Here is a 22,064-nt window from a genome sequence, read left to right as displayed (position 1 = left end):
GTTTGAACCGAGAGATAAGTGCCGGAGCAGCCGGTGGCAGGAGCCGGGCCCGGGATCCGGGAGGCGGCAGTGAGTGAGCGGGTTACCGCCGGGTCGGGGAGGTATTGAGCCCGAGGCCGGGGTTTGTTCCGCCTCCAGTTTGTCTCTCCGCCGATACCGTCACCAGGGTAACGGCTGGGCAACAAGGTAACTGCAGCCTAACAACTCCCCCATAACACACACCAACCCCCAAAACCCCCCCGTCCCAATAACCCCCACACACACCAACCCCCAAAACCCCTGTCCCCAATAACCCCCAACACACACCAACCCCCAAAACCCCCTCCCCTGTCCCCAATAACCCCCAACACACACCAACCCCCCAAAACCCCCCCCGACCCCAATAACCCCCAACACACACCAACCCCCAAAACCCCCCGTCCCCAATAACCCCCAACACACACCAACCCCCAATAACCCCCCCCGTCCCCAATAACCCCCAACACACACCAACCCCAAAACCCCCCTGTCCCCAATAACCCCCAACACACACCAACCCCCCTCCCCAATAACCCCAACCCAACCCCTCCCTAATAACCCCCAACACACACACAACCCCCCAATAACCCCACCCCGACCCCAATAACCCCAACACACACCACCCATACCCCCCCGTCCCCAATAACCCCAACACCACCCACCCCAAAACCCCTACCCTGTCCCCAATAACCCCCAACTCACACCAACCCCAACCCCCCGTCCCCAATAACCCCCAACACACACAACCCAACCAGCCTAATAACCCCAACACACACCAACCCCAAACCCCCCGACCCCCAATAACCCCCAACACACACCAACCCCAACCCCCCCGACTCCAATAACCCCCAACACACACCAACCCCCAAAACCCCCCCGTCCCCAATAACCCCCAACACACACCAACCCCCAAAACCCCCCACCCCGCCCAATAACCCCCAACACACACCAACCCCCAATAAACCCCCACCCGTCTCAATAACCCCAACACACACCAACCCCCACAAACCCCCCCCCCTGTCCCCAATAACCCCCAACACACACCACCCAAAACCCCCCACCCAAAAACCCCAACCCCCAAAACCCCGTCCCCAATAACCCCCAACACACACCAACCCCCAAAACCCCCCACCCCTGTCCCCAATAACCCCCAACACACACCAACCCCCAAAAACCCCCCCGACCCTAATAACCCCCAACACACACCAACCCCAATAACCCCCACCCCCGTCCCCAATAACCCCCAACACACACCAACCCCAATAAACCCACCCCCGTCCCCAATAACCCCCAACACACACCAACCCCCCAATAACCCCCAACACACACCACCCCCAATAAACCCCAACACACACCCACCCCCAATAAACCCCCACCCCGTCCCCCAATAACCCCCAACACACACCAACCCCCAAAAACCCCCCGTCCCTAATAACCCCCAACACACACCAACCCCCAAAACACCCCCCGTCCCTAATAACCCCCAACACACCAACCCCAAAACCCCCACACCCCTGTCCCCAATAACCCCCAACACACACCAACCCCAAAAACCCCCCCACCCCTGTCCCCAATAACCCCCAACACACACCAACCCCCAAAAACCCCCACCCCTGTCCCCAATAACCCCCAACACACACCAACCCCCAAAAACCCCCCACCCCTGTCCCCAATAACCCCCAACACACACCAACCCCCAAAACCCCCCGACCCTAATAACCCCCACACACACCGACCCCCAAAACCCCCGACCCTAATAACCCCCAACACACACCAACCCCCAAAAACCCCCCCGTCCCCAATAACCCCCAACACACACCAACCCCCCAAAACCCCCCCCGACCCTAATAACCCCCAACACACACCAACCCCCAAAAACCCCCGCACCCGATCCTAATAACCCCCAACACACACCAACCCCCAAAACCCCCCGACCCTAATAACCCCCAACACACACCAACCCCCAAAACCCCCCGACCCTAATAACCCCAACACACACCAACTCCCAAAACCCCCCACCCGACCCTAATAACCCCCAACACACACCAACCCCCAAAAACCCCCCGTCCCCAATAACCCCCAACACAAACCAACCCCCAAAACCCCCCCGACCCTAATAACCCCCAACACACACCAACCCCCAAAACCCCCCCGACCCTAATAACCCCCAACACACACCAATCCCCAAAAACCCCCCCACCACTGTCCCCCAATAACCACCCGTCCCCAAAACCCCCAACACACACCAACCCCCAAAACCCCCCCGACCCTAATAACCCCCAACACACACCAACCCCCAAAACCCCCCTGACCCAATAACCCCCAACACACACCAACCCCCAAAACCCCCCGACCCTAATAACCCCCAACACACAACCCCCAAAACCCCTGACCCTAATAACCCCCAACACACACCAACCCCCAAAACCCACCCGACCCCAATAACCCCCCGTCCCCAATAACCCCCAACACACACCAAGCCCCAATAACCCCCAACACACACCAACCCCCAAAACCCCGCACCCGACCCTAATAACCCCCAACACACACCAACCCCCAAAACCCCCCCGACCCTAATAACCCCCAACACACACCAACCCCCAAAACCCCCCCGACCCTAATAACCCCCAACACACACCAACTCCCAAAACCCCCCCACCCGACCCTAATAACCCCCACACACACCAACCCCCAAAAACCCCCCCGACCCCAATAACCCCCAACACACACCAAGCCCCAATAACCCCCCCGTCCCCAATAACCCCCAACACACACCAAGCCCCAATAACCCCCCGACCCAATAACCCCCAACACACACAACCCCCAAAAACCCCCCCGACCCTAATAACCCCCAACACACACCAACCCCCAAAACCCCCCCGACCCCAATAACCCCAACACACACCAACCCCCAAAACCCCCCCCCCGACCCTAATAACTCCCAACACACACCAACCCCCAAAACCCCCCCGACCCTAATAACCCCCAACACACACCAACCCCCAAAACCCCCCGACCCTAATAACCCCCAACACACACCAACCCCCAAAACCCCCCCAGACCCCAATAACCCCCCGTCCCCAATAACCCCCAACACACACCAAGCCCCAATAACCCCCCGACCCTAATAACCCCCAACACACCAACCCCAAAACCCCCCCCGACTCTAATAACCCCCAACACACCAACCCCCAAAACCCCCCCCGACCCCAATAACCCCCCGTCCCCATAACCCCCAACACACACCAAGCCCCAATAACCCCCCCGTCCCCAATAACCCCAACACACACACCAAGCCCCAATAACCCCCAACACACACCAACCCCCAAAAACCCCCGACCCTAATAACCCCCAACACACACCAACCCCCAAACCCCCCCGACCCTAATAACCCCCAACACACACCAACCCCCAAAACCCCCCCCGACCCCAATAACCCCCAACACACACCAACCCCCAAAAACCCCACACCCGACCCTAATAACCCCCAACACACACCCAACCCCCAAAACCCCCCCCGACCCCTAATAACCCCCAACACACACCAACCCCCAAAACCCCCCCCGACCCTAATAACCCCCAACACACACCAACCCCCAAAAACCCCCACCCGACCCTAATAACCCCAACACACACCAACCCCCAAAAACCCCCCCGACCCCAATAACCCCCAACACACCAACCCCCAAACCCCCCCCGACCCTAAAACCCCCAACACACACCAACCCCCAAAACCCCCCCCGTCCCCAATAACCCCCAACACACACCAAGCCCCAATAACCCCCCGTCCCCAATAACCCCCAACACACACCAACCCCCAAAAACCCCCCCTGACCCTAATAACCCCCAACACACACCAACCCCCAAAACCCCCCCCGACTCTAATAACCCCCAACACACACCAACCCCCAAAACCCCCCCGACCCCAATAACCCCCCCGTCCCCAATAACCCCCAACACACACCAACCCCCAACACACACCAATCCCCAATAACCCCCAACACACACCAATCCCCAATAACCCCCCGACCCCAATAACCCCCAACACACACCAACCCCCAAAACCCCCCCCGACCCCAATAACCCCCTGTCCCCAATAACCCCCAACACACACCAAGCCCCAATAACCCCCAACACACACCAACCCCCAATAACCCCCCGTCCCCAATAACCCCCCGTCCCCAATAACCCCCAACACACACCAACCCCCAAAATCTCCCCCCGACCCTAATAACCCCCAACACACACCAACCCCCAAAAACTCCCCCCGACCCTAATAACCCCCAACACACCCCCGTCCCCAATAACTGGCACGAGGGGACATAGCTTTAAATTGAGGGGTGATAGATATAGGACAGTTGTCAGAGGTAGGTTCTTTACTCAGTGAGTAGTAAGGGTGTGGAATGCCCTGCCTGCAGCAGTGGTGGACTCGCCAACATTAAGGGCATTTAAATGGTCATTGGATAAACATATGGATGATATTGGAAAAGTGTAGGTTAGATGGGCTTTAGGTTGGTTTCACAGGTCAGTGCAACATCGAGGGCCGAAGGGCCTGTGCTGCGCTTCTATGTTCTATAAGTAATGAACCCCACCAGATTAAAGCCTTCAATATAAGCCCCAAAATAACCCCCAACTCTCCCAATATAACTGTGTTAAGGTTTAGGGTGGGTTGAATAGCTATGATGGGCACTACTTGTTTTTACTAAATATGTCTATTATGCTGCTTGAAACTTGACAGTAGAAGTTATTGTTTTGGTTAAAATTAACAACAATCCAGTTTTGGAAAGGGCAGATTATGTTTTTGTTTCAATTGAATTGTTTACATGTTAATAAACTGCAAACTGGATATCAACTCTTTTTAAGTAGGTGTCACAGTTTTTGGTTTATTTCTGTATCATATAACAATGTGATATTACTTGGGATTTCCTGTCAACTTCAAATACTCAAGGAAAAGCCAAAACTAAAATTATGATCCTAACTGTGCCCTGCTCTTAATCTATATCTGTTTTGCTCTTTGCAAAACATGACTAATGTATGTGCTTGATTTTACATATTTCTATTGTTGATATGTAACTGTTGATTAATTGAAGGTTGTGTTCTTCCTACCATCCAGACATTTTCAAGGACTTGTAAGTGTTGGTAAAATAGAAAAATGTAAGTTATAATGTTAAAATTATACCAAGAACAGGCCACCCCTGACCCCCAAGTTTGCTTCGCCATTCATTAAGATCAGAGTTGAATTTCTACCTCAACTTTATCTACCTGTGCTATTCCCTGGGGCCAACATATTCTCAGCATCTACCCAGTCAAGCCCTTTAAGAATTTTACATGTTTCGGTGGGACCACTTTTCTTTCTTCTCTAAACTCGAGGAACTACAAGCCAAACTTACTAAATATCACTCCTCAAAGGCCAATCCTCTCATTCCAGGAGCTGGTCCCGTGACCTTTTGTCTTCTGTGCAGGACAAATTGGTTTCCTTATCCAAGGAAAGACATTAGCACAAACTGTTCCAGGTGTGATCTCACCAATACCCAGTCTAATTGAAGGAAGGCATCTTCATTTTTCTGATCCAGTCCTTTTGTAACAAAACCTACACATCATTTGCCTTCCTAATTTTTGCTGAACCTTCTGTTATTCATGTACAAGTTAATCTGAATGCAAAAATTTTCTAGTACCTCACCATTCAAGAAGTATGTAACTTTTAAAATTTCCCCCCAAAGTAGATAACCTTTTACACTCATCACATTGTATTTCATCTGCCAAGTTCTTGCTCACTCATGGGCAGCACAGTGGTTAGTGCTGCTACCTCACAGCGCCAGGCACCCAGGTTCAGTTCTAACCTTCGGTGACTGTTTGTGTGGTGTTTACAAGTTCTCCCCATGTCTGTATGGATTCCCTCTGGATGCTCCTGTTTCTTCCCACACTCCTAAGATGTGCAGGTTAGGGTGGATTGGCCTTGGTGAATTGTCCCCTTGTGTCCCAAGATGTGTAGATTTGGGGGATTACTGGAGTACATACATGGGGTTCTGTCGATAGGACCTGAATAAGATGCTCTGTTGAAGAGTTGTTGCAGGCTTGATAGATTAAATGGCCTCCTTCTGCACTGTAGGGATTCTATGATTCATCCATACTGTCTGTATCCCTCTGCAGCTGCAATTTGTCCTTCCTGCTTATTTTCCTGCCTAACATGCATTGTCAGCAACCTTGGTTATATTACAGATGTCATAACATACCACGGGCTTCATTATTGGTCTCTAGTATAGCTTTGTTGCTGTTCATTCATTCATTCCCTTGAGCCTGCTCCATCCTTAACACTGGACATGTAATATTCCACATGATCTGTAAAATGGCTATGCCCAAAGCCTTTATTAGGTAAACTTGCGGGGGGCATGCACTTATGGCAAGCTATAGCACAGAGAAAGCTTTTTACCCAAATGTCCCACTTTGTAAAAAAGAGTGCATGCCCTGTCATTTGCAAGTTACTTGACATACACAGTCCATAAAGAAAATGTTCATTCATGAACAAAATCTATTCTTTCTAGTTTGTTCCAATTTTGTCTGTCCTGACACACTGCACGCACCCAGTATTCAGGTCTTCTCATGGTATGGTTATAAGTTGTTTGTCTGGTGCCTGCTCATTTCTGAGTGATGTTGCCTCCCTGGGAAATGTTGCTGTGATTGTTGTTGTTGCTGACGAGTTGCATTTGTTGGGGACTAGTTAGTTGATGGCTGGGACTGATGGTGGTTCAATTCCTTGCTCACTTGGCAAAATTGAAGCTGCCTCATCAGCTGCCTGCTCTGAAGGAGCAGGTTCTCTGGCAGCAGGTAGATTTTTGTGGTTGTGATGATAGATCTGGTTGCTCAGTTTCATGATCAAGGTGACAATGTCTCTGCATATATCCCAGATTTTCACACAGGCTGACTTGGAGCATGTTGAGTGTTTGCAGCCTGACCCACTCTCCGTTCTTTCTTGGCAGCTTTATCAAAGTGGAGTTTGTCGCTCTGTTGTTTCACTTTGCACTTGCCACTCATTCCTGTTCTGACTTCAGTGGTTTTTTTTTAGCTATTGGAAGAGTAGTTTGTGTGCTGTGTGACATTAGTCACTGGACTAGGTTACTTTTCATGCCTTCAGTGTGTGTTTCTCCACTCTTAAGATTACCTTCTACATATTTGTGCTGGATCTGATTGACTTTTTGATCTAAATGGCAGCTTTCACCACTGCCTCAGCCTTTCCATTCGAGGAGATGATACATTGTGCTGAATCTCCCAATCACTCACCTGAATTCTTCACTTGTGACCTGTGGCCATTGTCATTCATCATAATGTCAGGAATGCCATGATGACTGAAGTGTGCTTTCAGCCGTTCTGTGATCTCACTGGTCATTGATGTCAACTGGTTTAACTCTGAATATTCAATTGTGACGAGATAACCAGTGAGAGTGAAGAGGCCTTCACCAGTCTTCATCCATGGTTTGTCTGAGATGTCATGAATCATGTGCTTTTTTAACTTGCTTCGCTTGATGTCCTTTACAAATACCACACTGGATGACATGGTCTTTATTCTCATTACTTACGTTTGGCCAGCAGATCACTTCTCTTGCCTTCCTCATCCTGGACTCAAATGCTTGATGACTGTATGGTTGTACTTCAGCATATGTTTTCTCATCTCTTTGGCAATAATTACTCTAGTTCCTTTGCACAAGATGCCATTTTGGATGATTACTTCACCCCTATGTCCGGTAATCTCCTTGATCAACGCTGTCCTTAACGGCTTCAGCCATTCTTTCATCACTACTTCCTGTACCACTTGAAGCTTCGCATCATTATGTAGTTTGCTAGATCTGAGCAAAGTGTTTGTCAGGATCTGTTTGGTAGTAAATGTCTTTGTATAATGTAGAACACTGCAAATCTTTTCTGGTACATGAAGGGTTACCAGTCCAAGCTTTGATTTGTTTTAGCTGAGATGAAGGCATTTTGCTTCGTGTCCACAATCTGGGACTGCCGATCATCTCTCTCCTCATTACAACAGGCCCTCAGTTTTGTTTGTCCTCTTGGGGTAAGCATCATTCTATTGTTGAGACTTGACTTTAACTTTTGGTTTCATTTTCAGATCACAGTCTTGCACACCTTCACAAAGTTCTGCTGAGCTCATCACTGAAAGTCTTCAGAGGGATATAGATAAAGTGAGTGGACAAGGATCTGGCAGATAGAGAACAATGTTGGTAAATGTGAAGTCATCCATTTTGGAAGGAATAATATCATGGGCTATTATTTAAATGGTAAAAAATTGCAGCATGCTGATACGCAGAGGAACCTGGGTGTCCTCGTGCATGAATCGCAAAAAGTTGGTTTGCAGGTGCAGCAGGTAGTTAAGGCGGCAAATGCAATTTTGCCCTTCATTGCTAGAGGGATGAAGTTTAAAAACAGTGAGGTTATGTTGCAGCTGTATAAGGTGCTGGTGAGGCCACACCTGGAGTACTGTGTACAGTTTGGTCTCCTTACTCGAAAGGGGATATACTGGCACTGGAGAGGGTTCAGAGGAGATTCACTAGGTTGATTCTGGAGTTGAGAGGGTTGGCTTGAGGAGAGACTGAGTAGACTGCAGCTATACTGATTGGAATTTAGAAGAATGAGAATCTTATAGAAACAAGTAAAATTATGAAGGAAATAAATAAGATTGTTTCTACTGGTGGGTGAGACTAGAACTAGGAGGCAGAGCCTCAAAATAAAGGAGAGCAGATTTAGGACTGAGTTGAGGAGGAACTTCTTCATCTAAAGAGTTGTGAAACTGTGGAATTCCCTGCTTAGTGAAGCAGTTGAGGTTACCTCATTGAATGTTTTTAAGACAAAGATACGCTTTTGTGAATGTAAAGGAATTAAGCCATGATCTTATTGAATTGCAGAAAGGTTTGAGGGGCCAGATGACCTACTCCTGCTCCTAGTTCTTATACTCTTATGTTCAACAGCTCAAATTTTAACATTTCTCTTTTTTTGCTCTTCGGTTAGGTCTATGGTGCATAACACTTGTCACACACTTTCCCCAGCACTGATAACTGAGTCGCTACTCTTAAGTCAGGTTTCTTGATCAACTGTAAACATCCCGGAGCACTTTTTCATTTCCGTTCTCAGTTGAATGCAACCAGGTGTCATAATTTAGCCCTTTTGTCCATATATTATTTTCTTGAATCTTTTGCTGTACTTCCCCTTCCAGGTCCATATGTATTTCTTAAGATGGTAATTTGTACTGAGCACTTGTGCCGTGAACAGTCTGTAACCAGATTCGTTGCAATAATCATCGTCATCATCACCACCTGATATTCATACTTTTCTTTCTGTTCTTTCTAAAAAGGTGTTTCATCAACATGGCTTCATCACAGTGTGACCCTCAGCTACTGCTGGAGGAACAAGTGCGCAAGCTGTCAGAAGAACTTGCTCAGTGTCAGGTGAGTTTGTTTGTATGATGTGGACATTTGATCAGCTGTAGTCCAGTAGAGGTGGAGATTTTCTCATCTTTAGTCTTTAAGCTCAAATGGAGCACAAACACCAGCATGAACCTTTGGGCTTGGTTGTCCTGGTTGTATGTTTTGTAATTCTGTGTTACAATTGTGTAAACAAATAATATTAGAATCAAAATAAAATAAATAATTTTCTGTTTTATTTAAACTAATGTGTCAATTCAGTTGCCTGTGGCACTGCTTTACTAAATAAGCATTCCAAGCAAGCTGTTAGTTTGGTTTCTGATAATTGTCTTGCTTATCGTTTTATCCTGCTAATCCTGAATATTTAATGAAGAGGTTTTGTCAGGTCCTGAGCAGTTATTGCCTTATGTTGAATTGGGATTATTGCTGTATTGTATGTTTTGTATCACAGTGCATCCAAACTATTGCTCTTCAACATTCCATGGCAGAGGAAGCCTTAGGTGAAATCCAGAAAGATGTCAAAGTTGGAGGTCAATTGGTGAAGGCAGTGAGTTAAGCAAGCAACCAGGCCCTTGCAGCAAGCACAGCAAAAGGCTTGCAGACAGGATAGAAATGCTGAAAGCTTATAGAATTAAAATTAAAGTTTAAAAAAATGTAACTTATAGGATGACATAATAATAGTGAGAAAATGGAGCTTAAGATAAATGGTCAACAGTTGCCTCAGATATCGCAATGTAAGAACTTGGGAAGAATCTTGCCCAAAAATGGTTGTGGTTGTTTTAAAATTAAGCTTGCAGGCCTTGAAGTCTCAAATAAATGAGCTTTATTCAGAAGATGTTAACACTACGCTAAAGGTTCAGAGGTTGACTTGGTATCTGCTTCTCAACTGAGGTACTGTCGTTCCCAGTTGGTTCAGTTAGTGTCAGGCTTGCAGGAAGGTCCAGGTCATCTCTCGGCACAGCTTGATTTGGACTCTGTCAGTTCTGTCTCTGGAAGATTGGTCCCTGTCATCAAAAGTTGATTGGCATGTCTGCTCCACATGACATCTTCTCAGGTTTATATAGTGTAGGAAATCGTTCCTGTCTGTGCAAAGATAGTGCAGGTACTCACTTTTCAATTTGTGGTGTAGTTTGCCAGAATTTCTTGACCCTGGTGGGAAAAAAAAAGTTTCATGTTCTCCTGTGGTATAACATGATACTGCTGCTTTTTCTCAACAATTTCTTTTGTCTTGGGTGGTTTAAGCAAATCAAATGTTGTGCGTAGTTGACATCTAATCATTAGCAATGCCGGAGAAACTTGGGCTTTTGAGTATGTAGTATTCCTGTATGTGAGGAGAAATTAGCTTGAGCCAATGTTCCTGCATTTAGACAGTGAAGCTTTTTCTTCAGTTACCTTAATCTGTGTAAAGCTTTCTGCTAGCCCATTTGAGGGCAGTTTTAATGCGGTGGTTTTAAAATTACGTCTCTAGGCCTTGGAGGTTTCAACAAGCCAAGGGTTTTATTCAGAAGATGTTGTCTCTACAGGATGGTATATTACACTGCCTGTTTGTCCATGCAAATGGTCAACATCATGCGATAGGTCTCTTAAAGTGTCCCTGTTCCGCTGCAAGGCTGCTAGTGAGGAAACATGAGAAATACGATAAATGCACAGCACTTGTCATTGCTAGAACTAGCTTAAAGAATCATAGAGTCCCTACAGTGCAGAAGGAGACCATTGAATTTGCACCAACTCTTTGAGAATGCATCTTACCCGGACCCACAGATCCTGTAACCCATGTATTTTCGCCACATATCCCCTTCACCTAAACATCTGGGAACACTAAGGGGCAATTTAGCGTGGCCAGTCTACCTAAGCTGCACCTCTTTGGACTATGGGAGAAAACTTGAGCACCCGGAAGAAACCCATGCAGACACGGAGAAAGTGTGCAAATGCTAATTGCTAGATTAGCAATGACAAAGAATGCATTCTTTAAATGTAAAATGTTAACTCAGCATGGGAACAACTAGAGATTATAAGAAAATAATTTTTAAGACTGACTTGGAATGTCTTTTTTATGGAGCTGAAATGTGGATGTCGAAAGTTGGACACCTGAAGACTTGGAAGTTGTGAAATGTGGTTCTGGAGAAGGGTTGCGTGGTCAATTAGAAATTCTTTCTTCACAGATGCTGCTAAACACGTTCATTGCTTTTATTTCAGATTTCCAGCATCTGCAGTATTTAGCTTTTAGTTGAGTGGCCAAAATTTTGAAGCTTTGCCTTGGGTATTAAGCTGATTATACCTTGGCAAACATAATGCAGGAGCAAAGCTTGACTGATCTAATAGAGAAATTTGTCACCATGGTTATGTACACAAGATGCCATATTGTCTTTGAATTTGTTTGAATGAAGAGCACTTTATTTGAAGGCTGTTTGCCCAGCAAGTTGTACCCATTACCAAGCATCTTTAGTTTAATAATAAGTTTAGATTTTTTCAGGTTCTCACTCAGGTATTTAGATTCCATCTGGTGTGAAGGGATATTACTTCATGCATGTAAAGACGTCACCCTAAATGGATTATAAAAGACTGTTTAATCCAAAAAATTAGCTGATATTGGTCCATATGATAAATTCGTCCTAAGGAAAATGCTGTCAGTAACTTTCTTTGTCTTTCTTTTACTTGTAAATATATTTTATTATAGCCTGAATATAGCATCTGATGTTATTGTATTTACCATTTTTACAGCACTCTTTACCACTTCAGTATGTCCCAAAGTGCGTTACAGCCAATGACACTTTTTGAAGTGCAGCCCCTGTTTGTAACGTCTGAAAAATTGCAGCAGATTTGTGTACAGCGTCTCCCACAAACGGCAATGTGGTAATAACTAGATTATTTGTTTGTGTTGTTGATTGAGGGATAAATATCGGCCAGGGAATGAGAGCATGATGCTTTTATTGTGTCATATTGTAATTGAAGTGAAATTATTAGTCTTGTGTCATTTTTTTGCATTCACTGTACACAAAGATATCACTTCCAAATCGTGGAATACAATCTCTGCTATTGGAAACTGTCTTTATTGCTATGAATGTAGCTGAAAGGTGTTGGGCAAAAATCTAAACTGTAAAAGTTATATATGATAAGAATGAAGATTGAGTGGTTACAGCTGAACCCCAGACTGTATTGCTGCCAACTGTTTGTTTATAAATGTGCATTTATGAAATGAACTCTTTTAATTAGAATAAATTATTTTGGTCACTGAGTATATAACCTTTTTTAAGACTTCATACTACACATATTTGAAGTGACATTGTGTTCACTAATGTCCTTTCAGGGAAGGAAATCTGCTAAGCTTGTCTGGTGACAGCAGATCCACAGCAATATGGTTGACTCTCAAATGGAGAGCAGTTAGGGTCAGGCAATAAGTGCTGGCCCAGCCAGTGATGCTCATGTCCTGTAAAATTAATTGAAAAAGATCTTCATAACAAGGGTTTTACACTCAATGCCAGTAACTTGGCAGTTTCCTTCACAGATGTTAACTGACCTGCTGCGTTTTTGTACATCATCTGTTTTATATTTGTTTTAAACTGGGATGTGTTGCTGAGGTTTGATACACTTTTAACAGTGGACAGTTGCATTTTGCCATGCATAACATGGGGCCGCCACTCTCCACCTGCAATGTTTTTTTTTGAAATATTGCTTACTATTATTTTTGGAGAGGTGATGCAGATTTCATGAATTGCACAGTTGGTTTCATTTTTCTTCATTTCACTCACTGAAAGAAAGTCTTTGTATCCTGTTACTTCACTTTTCCGCGTCTCATACTATATTGGTCTTCGTACTTATACTGAAGCATATGTACTTTGATCCAGTGGTTATCGGCATTTTAAGCAGCATACCACATGAAGAATGGTTTTAATTTGTTACGCATGGGGAGATGACCTGTATGCTCATTCAGGTGTAATTTCTTCAAATTTGTAAGGTCATTCCCATTGATGTCTTATAAATGTTATGTTCAGTTGTTCCCTGTGCAACATTCTTCATTTAGTCATTATGCTTATTCAATGCAGATATGCACATTCTAAACATTCCTTTATTTTACTCTGGAATACAGAGCAATCCAGGAAACAGCCTCTGTAGTTCAATAACTTTGTCCTTAGGATCTTGATGCAGCAGTCAAACATTTGTTAAATGTAACAGGTTAGACTGTTGGCAAAAAAAATTTCAAACTATCCACAGGATTTAAAAAAAAACTGACGTCAGTTTTCAATGGTGGCATAATGTGGAGGACACTACCCCTCTAATCTCTATCCTAATGTTTTAAATGGATTTCATTAATGTCTTCCAAATACATGCTTTCTTTTTAAAGTTAAATTATATTTTGCCATGAAGAAATCATGCCATAAATATTTGTTTTGTAAAATAGTGCATGTTATTCAATCTGACTTTTGTCATTTCTTACTGTCATGGCTGAACTTCTAACTCCATTCTATTTTCCTCTATATTACTTGATTCTGGTGGGGGCCTAACAATCTATTGACGTGAACCTGAAATAACCTGAGGTGGCACAGTGACACAGTGGTTGGCGCTGCTACCTCTCAGCCCCGGCTTGGGTCACTGTCTGTGTGAAATTTGCATGTTCTCCAATGTCTGCGTGGTTTTCTTCTGGGTGCTCCAGTTTCCTCCTCCAGTCTGAAAGATGTGCAGCTAACATGGATTGGCCATGCTAAATTCTCCCTGAGTGTACCTGAACAGGCACCAGAGTGTGGCGACTTGGGAATTTTCACAGTAACTTCATTGCAGTGTTAACGTAAGCCTACTTTTGACATGAATAAATAAAAAAAAACTTTGAATATACGCAACATCCAGACACCTTTAGGGTAGGACACTCTAAAGATTCAAAAATCGACCAAGTGAAGAAATTTGTCTTCATCTCCATCCTAAATGGCTGATCGTTTTATCTTGAGGCTATGACCAGTACTGGACTTGGTGGCTGGGGAAACAGCCCCTCAATAGTTACTTTGTTAAACCCTCACAGAAGCTTATCTGTTTCACCGTGATCAAAACTTCAGAGAATATAGGCCCATTTGACTCAATTTCTTTTCCTACATCTCTCTCACCCCAGGAATCTCCACTCCCCTGAAGGCAAGTCAATCTTTTCCCTTTCTTTTCTCCACAGATGCTGACTGACCTGCTGTGTTTCCAGCATATTCTGTTTTATATTTGATTTTAACTGCAATTCTGCTGCCAAGTGGCTGAGGTTTGATTCCCTTTTACCAGCAGACAAGATACAGTGACATGGGGCCTCCTCAGAACCATCTAGTTTTTCTATGAATGAGAGAGCAGCTCAAATACAATACTGTCCATATGTTACCTTTACAGCTATGCCGACATCTCATTGGTATTGGATGGTACGTTTTATGTTTACCTTTTCCCAGCCCTTTGATTTTAAATAATGTCAGTCACTGGATAGATTGAAATCAGGAACTCATCACGTGACAGAACTTAATTGAGCCACTCTTGGAACTGTGTTGCATTTTTTTAATGAATATTTTTGTAAGTGCTTGTGACGATACTGATTCATACAATTTCTGTGCAGGCTGACAAAGAATTTGTGTGGTCACTGTGGAAACGTCTACAGATAGCAAACCCTGATCTCACACAGGCCATCAGCTTGGTTCTAGAGAGGTGAGTGAAGTTCAGTTTTGTTGTTGAAATTTTATCATGGTCTGCAGCGTGATTCAAAATACCTTGATTTTTGTCCTTATCTTTAAGTATAATTAATTATATGCCATATAAAAATATGTCGTCTTCACCTGCTGACTGGAGATGTGAGGAGCCCTGGATTTCTTTGTTACTGTGCTTGATTGGCTGATTCAGGCACTTCTCTCCCAGCACCTTGCCCAGGTCTAACTTTCTATAATGCTGGCTCCTGTCCTAGCCCTGAACTCGTATCCTTTTCTCGTTTATCTCCTGTCTTTGCTTGTGTCCTTTCGGAGCTCATCTTGTCCATTTGACCAACTTCCCACTTCTTAACCATATTTCCAATCCCTGCCCACCTCTCCAAGTTCCCTTCCTGGTTCCCACTCCTGTTGCATTATTAATGCTTTTTTTCCTTGAATTCTGTCCCCCTCTCCTTCAAATCTGTCATCATTACCCATTTACTGAAAAAAAAGCAAAGCCTTGCCTCTCCATCTTTGCAAACTACTGCTTTATCTCTCACCTTTCAATTCTGTCTTCGTTCTTTGAATGTCTTGGCACCTCCCAAATTCATACTGTTTCTGGAACTCTGTGTAAGAATTTTTCTGAACACTGGAAGGAGACCATATTAATGAAGCTTTTCATCTTGCACTCATCGGAACAGCTTGCATGATAAACTAACAATAAAAGGAACAACAATTTATACTGCGTAAGAAGAGGGCTGATTGGTTGGCGAGTGGACCTAGATTGGATGTGTATACTGAAAACCAATTTAAAATGGTCAATTAGATTCACAGTGTAGCTCAGTAGCGTGTGTTAGAAGCCACAGAAATACTCATACAGCATCCTGTCCTTCGTAGACAGAAAGAACATGTCCTCATGCTGTGCCTTTTCCAACTAAACTAGAGCTTGAGTTTCAGCCCTTCCCTGATTAATGCCCCATTGTAATGCCTTAATCAATCAGATTTGAATTTGAAGAAAACTGAGCAGTTAACTGTTCTCTGCTACTTTCTCCATGGCGACACCTCTATCAGTTGCAGCATTTGCCAACCAATCAGTCACTCTTCTCATGTAGTCTAAATTGTTGTCCCTTTACTGTTGATTGATCTTGCTGTCATGTAGAGTGCAAGATGAAAAGCTCCAACAGTAATTGTCTCTTATTTCAGTGATTAGAATCATTCAGAGTTTTGATGAGTGCAGTATAGTAGAATGTACCTTTTCTCAGCAGTAGCAAAGTTTTATAGTACCAAACAACTGTCTTCTAATCACGCTTCCTGTTCTGCTAAAATATTGAAATTGTTCTTCTCGCCATTGCAAAAGATGCCCTATGTGATTGGGGCATTCATCCCTCCTCATGCTTCTTGATTTGTCTGCATCTTCCTCCAGTGCCTCTACACAAGTGTCCAGCTGGGTGACTATCTACTTGTCTGGTCCCATTCTTAGCTATCTAATTGACCCAATGAATCACCAGCCATGTCTTCTCTTCCCATTCCCATATGGATCTATTGTTGGTCTTCTCCCCTTGGCATCATCTCTGAAAACTGGTCAGTTTCTACATATATAATAATGACTCCTGCCTATACCTCACCACCACCTCCTGCTTTATTCCCACTCTCTCTAAATTGTCAGATTATGCTGGAGTTCTGAAGTAGTCATATTCGACTCAAAGTGTTAACTGTTTCTCTTTCCACAGATGCTGCCAGTCTGTTTGTAATCTTGGTGTCATATTTGATGCCAAAATGACTTTCAACCACATTATTTATGTCACCATTAAGGCTGTCGACTCCCATCCATTTAATGTCACTCAGCTCGGCCCCTACCTCATCTCATCTGCTGATGAAATCTTCACCCGTGTCTTTGTTACCTCTAAACTTTACTCCAATGCTCTCCTGGCCATCCTTTTGTGTTCTATCTTAGCAAATCTGAGATCAGTCATTTGGTAGTACAGAAGGCATTACCATCTTCATCTATTACCTTCATTGCATCATGTGGTTAGAAATGGAGATATTCACGAATGATTGTGTGATATTCAGCACCATTCGCGATTCCTCAGATACTGAAACCATGCATATTTGTATGCAGCAAAGCGTGGACAACATCCAGGCTTGGGCTGACAAATGACAAGTAATATTCATGTCACACAAATGTCAAGCAATGACCATCACTAACAAGAGAGGATCTGACCATCGCCTCTTAACGTTCAATGGCATTACCATCACTGAATCTCCCGCAGTCAACATCCTGGGGGGATACCATTGATCAGAAACTGAACTGGAAGAGCCATATAAATACTGTGGCTAGGTTAAAGGCTAGGAATTCTACGATGAGTAACTTGCCTTTTGACTCCCGAAAGCTTGACCACCATTTACAATGTGTAAGTGAGGAGTGTGAATTGTAAAGAATTGTTTGGCAATTAACTGTCTTCAGCATTAACTGGTGCATTCTCCATGGCAATACTTCTACCAATCAGAGTCCATTTACCTCCAATCAGTACTCTCGTCTCTACAGTATAAATTGTTGTTCCCTTTACACTTGGCATTTTTGCTAATTGTCCTGATGAGTGCAAAATGGAAAACTTTGACAGAAATTTGTCTCTTTCAGCAAATCTGAGATTGTTTAAACCCTTGCCTATGTCCTAGCGTATGCCATATTCCATTTATCTATCATTCCTGTGCTTGCTGATCTACACTGGCTTTTGGTTAAACAACAAGTCAGTTTTACAATTCTCATCCTTGTTTTTGAATCTCTCTGTGACCTCACCCCTCTCTTTCCAACTCCTCCAACCCCATAACCCTCGGTACCTGCACTCTTGCATTTCTTGCTTCTTGAGCATTCCTGACTTGTAATCGCGGCACTGTTGGCACTATACCTTCAGCTTTCTGAACCCTCGGCTTGGAGTTGCCTCCCTGAACACTCTGCCTCTCCACCTCATTTGCCTCCTTTTAAGATGTTCTTTATTTTTTTTAACTAAATTTTTGGTCAACTGTTTTAGTACATGGCCCACTGCTGCCATTTGTTTTTTTAACTCTCCTGTGAAATGCCTTGTGGCATTTTATTATGTTAAGGGCGTTATGTCAATACAAGTTATTAATTTGTCCTACCAGTTTTGTAAACAAAATTTTGTGTTGAAAAGTAAATACAATTTTATTCCTCTACTTTTTTCCTGATGGCTCCTTCAGATGGTGAAAGATGGGGATGTAATTTCTTTGGTACTGGCCAGTCTTGCACAGCTATTCTTTAAAGCTGAGTCATGGTACTGGATGTTGGCAGAGTATTTGCCTGAAGAAAGCATTGCAGCTAAAACATGTTTGTGTGCTATCTATCCATGTGTAATTTTGACCTGTGATCACGAATATAGCAGTCAAAATTTGCTGATTCAGCCAACTGTTAAAGGCAGACTTAAACAAAGTTCATTGCAACTGTTGTCTAGTGCCACATGTTTCAATCTCTGTAGAGACCAATAACATTCAAAAAGAGATAAATTTCTCAGTGACTGATGGAATGAACCAAAGGACAAGATTTTTGTATTTTAAAACTTTTACTACAACAGACTAAAATCAACATAGATCAATGCTAATTGACAACTAATGAATCAAACTAAACAAAAGGTATCTTCTTATTAACTAACCAATGCAACCAAAATATGAAACACTTGTGCAATGCCTGCAGGTATTTAACGTTGTAGCAACGGTCCGACGGTCACTTCCAGCTCTCCAGCAGGATCTTCTAGTCACAGAAGGCTGTGGAGGCCAGGTCATTGAGTGTCTTTAAGATAGAAATAGGTTCTTGAATAATAAGGAGATCAGGGCTTATGGGGATGAGCTGAATATCAGCCGTCATTGAATGGCGGAGCAGACTTAATGAGCCGAGTGGCCTAATTCTGCTCCTACGTCTTATGGTCTATTTCTCCTCATTCTGGGTCAAAACTTGTAGTGTCCTTTGACAATTATTCCACTTAGCCTGAGTTTTCCCGGCTATTAGTACCACCAGCATAACATACCTCAGCGACTCTCCTTTCCTTAAATCTTCATCAGCACTGTCTTTTCTCTAGAACAGAAACCAACCTCTCACCAGCATCCTACTTAGTCATTTTTCTGTGAGATATTGTGTTAAGGTGTTAAAATTGCTACCCACTTTCAATGGGTTTCTGTTTAACTTTCTTTTCTCATTGCAACTGGATGATATGAGGAGTTTCTCCATGTTTTATTATTAATTTGCCATCCCCTTTTAAAACATAACAGTTTAATAGAGTTCAGCTCCATCAGCTTGGTAACACTGTTTTCCACTCTACTACTCTGGATCTTTTCCCCCTCCAGAAGTGCGCACAACTGGGAAAAGCCCAGCTGTTAAGCGCAAGCTTTAATAAGCATCACCTCACTCTGAAGCAGGACCTGGTTTACTCTTGATGAGACTTGCATTTTTAACATTGTCAGTCTGTTTGGCTGAAATAAGATCTAATGACACTGTAGTGATGCTTGTATAAATGGGCGCTCCCAAAAAGAGCATGTTTGTTGGGAGACCCAAATAACTTGGCTGGTAAATCATATAATAGGAAATTCTGAAACCTTGGACATGCTCACATTGTAAACCAAGGACAGTTTACGGTGCACTGGGACCTTTGATAACTTAAAGACATGGAAAACAGCGTGTTGCAAAGCTCCTGTGTCTGGAACTTTCACAGAGTCAGGATCACTAGTGCTGTCCCTTGTAGCTGTCGCTGAATTCTCACGACCAGGTCATGCTGGTCATTGTGAGGTGGCAGTTGGTTTTCTGAAAGATGAGCTTTTCTGGAATGGAGAGCCCTTTACCCAGAATGCACAGCAGCAGAGAAACCGCTGTATCGCTGAGACTGAATTTTGGAGAACTGTCAACTCTACCACTAGGGGGCAAGCTGAATGTAAATGCAGATTCTTTGAAGTTATGAGATCGTTTGGGTAATGGATCTGGGAGGGCAGGAAGGCTGCTGATGACGTTAAAGCCATAGATATGCCAAGTAGGTTCTCATTTTAATTCTTCTCTCCATTTTAATTAGTGAAGAGTGATAATCCCCTTCACCCGTTCAGGGGTATAGAGAATCTTACAGTGCAGAAGAGGCCCATTGAGTCCACACCAACACATTAGAAGCACCTGAATTCCCATCTAATCCCATCTGCCAGCACTTGGCCCATAGTCCTGAGTGTTATGATGTGTCAAGCACTCATCCAGATATTTTTTTAAAGGATGAGAGGCAACCCACTTCCATCACCCTTCCAGGCAGTGCATTCCAGACCATCACCCTCTGGATCAAAAAGTATTTCCTCATGTCCTTCCTAAATCTCCTGCCCCTCACCTTGAATCAATGCCCCCTCGTGACTGACCCTTCAATGAAGAGGAACAGCCGCTCCTTGTTCACTTTCTCCATGTCTGTCATAATCAGCATTTTTGTAAGGATGGAGAATGATGAGCATGATTGAAGTAACATGGACCTGATAAAAGGGGATGAGAAAGTTAATAAATCTTGTACGTTAAGAACATAAGAACTAGGAGCAGGAGTAGGCCATCTGGCCCTTCGAGCCTGTTCTGCCATTCCATAAGATCATGGCTGATCTTTTTGTGGACTCAGCTCCACTTGCCTGCCCATTCGCCATATTCTTTTACTGTTCAGAAATGTATCTAACCTTGCCTTAAAAATATTTAACACGGCAGCCTCAACTGCTTCACTGGGCAAGGATTCCACAGATTCATAATCTTTTGGGTGAAGAAGTTCCTCCTCAACTCAGTCCTAAATTTGCTTCCCCCTTATTTTAAAGCTATGCCCCCAGTTCTTGTTTCACTCACCAGTGGAAACACCTATCAAATAACAAATCAATTCACTAACATGGAAACAAAGTTCAAAAACTTGATGAGGGAATAGTAGCTTCATACTCTTATGGATCATCTTTGTTGGTTGACTGACTACCAAAGGAATTGCAGCTGACCTAGATAGTGGGATTTGTTTGGTATTCTGTCTGGCTCTCACTGAGCAGAAAGTTGATTTTCAAATTTGTTCATTAGCAATGTGGTGTCTCCACATTCAGTATACACATATACTGAAGTCAGGGCTGCACTTTCAAAAGAACAGTTCTGTGGAGGTGCAGCATTGTTTGAACTACAAACTGGATATGAAAGATATCACGGCACTATTTGAAAGAAAATTAGCGGTCAATATTTATCCCACAATCACCATCACTCTTCAAAAAAAAATTGGTCATAATCACATTGCTATGCACTAACTGCTGCCATTTCTATATTACCATCTTGACTACACTTCAGAGGTACTTAATTGGTTGTAAAGTGCATTGGAACATCAAACATGCAAAAAATGCAAGCGTCTTTCTTTGGACTGACTGTCTTGTAGTTATTGGCCATATTCACCTCCCCTTCTTTAGGCAGAGGTTTATCTGAGGAGGAGTAGAAGTTTATCAGAACTTAACCTAATTTTGTCCTTATTTCCCTCAGCAACCTAGAATTCATCCCATTTGAACCAGGTGATTTGATTACTTTGAACACTGCTGAATTTTTAAGTGTTGTCTCTTTCCCTGTTTTATTCTATTCTTTCTCTTCCTCCTTTATTGTAGAAAGGACAGCATTCTCTTCCGTAATGAGAAGAAATAGTAATGACTCCTTTAGTACCTCTGTCATGCCCCTGCCTTTATTTTTGCATCCTAATTGGTTCCATCATTCCATTGACTAACCTTTCACTCTTTATGGTTATATTACTCAATTAAAATGCTGAGCTATCTGTGCTATTTAGTATGTTGCTCTGGGCCAATTGATGTTTGTCAGGCCTAACGGAATATGTTTGAGTTTCTTTAATTATGTAGTCAGTGCATACTTAGAAAGGATTTGTAAAGTGTGGCTATGGTGTAAAATGGGCAATATGCAGTCAGTTGCGCAATACACATCCCAATCATGTGATCTTTCCATTGATGTCAG

General features: G+C 43.8%; 1 protein-coding gene across 2 annotated transcripts in view; it reads left to right on the top strand.

The window, feature by feature from the left end:
- The first annotated feature begins 87 nt into the window (after positions 1 to 87).
- Positions 88 to 22,064, top strand: part of cntln (centlein, centrosomal protein) — a 337,725-nt gene continuing 315,748 nt past the window's right edge. For both annotated transcript variants that reach the window (XM_080188296.1, XM_080188295.1), the window contains exons 1-3: positions 88 to 186; positions 9,368 to 9,461; positions 15,010 to 15,098. In XM_080188296.1, coding sequence (XP_080044422.1) covers positions 9,381 to 9,461; positions 15,010 to 15,098 — 170 coding nt within the window. In that variant the 5' untranslated portion in view covers positions 88 to 186; positions 9,368 to 9,380. The remainder of the gene's footprint in view (positions 187 to 9,367; positions 9,462 to 15,009; positions 15,099 to 22,064) is intronic.

The sequence above is a fragment of the Carcharhinus amblyrhynchos genome, chromosome 5, assembly GCF_965287045.1.
Source record: "Carcharhinus amblyrhynchos chromosome 5, sCarAmb.v2.hapA, whole genome shotgun sequence".
Lineage (NCBI taxonomy): Eukaryota > Metazoa > Chordata > Chondrichthyes > Carcharhiniformes > Carcharhinidae > Carcharhinus > Carcharhinus amblyrhynchos.
Note: the sequence above shows the minus strand (reverse complement) of the source record. Positions and strands in the feature narration are given on the sequence as shown.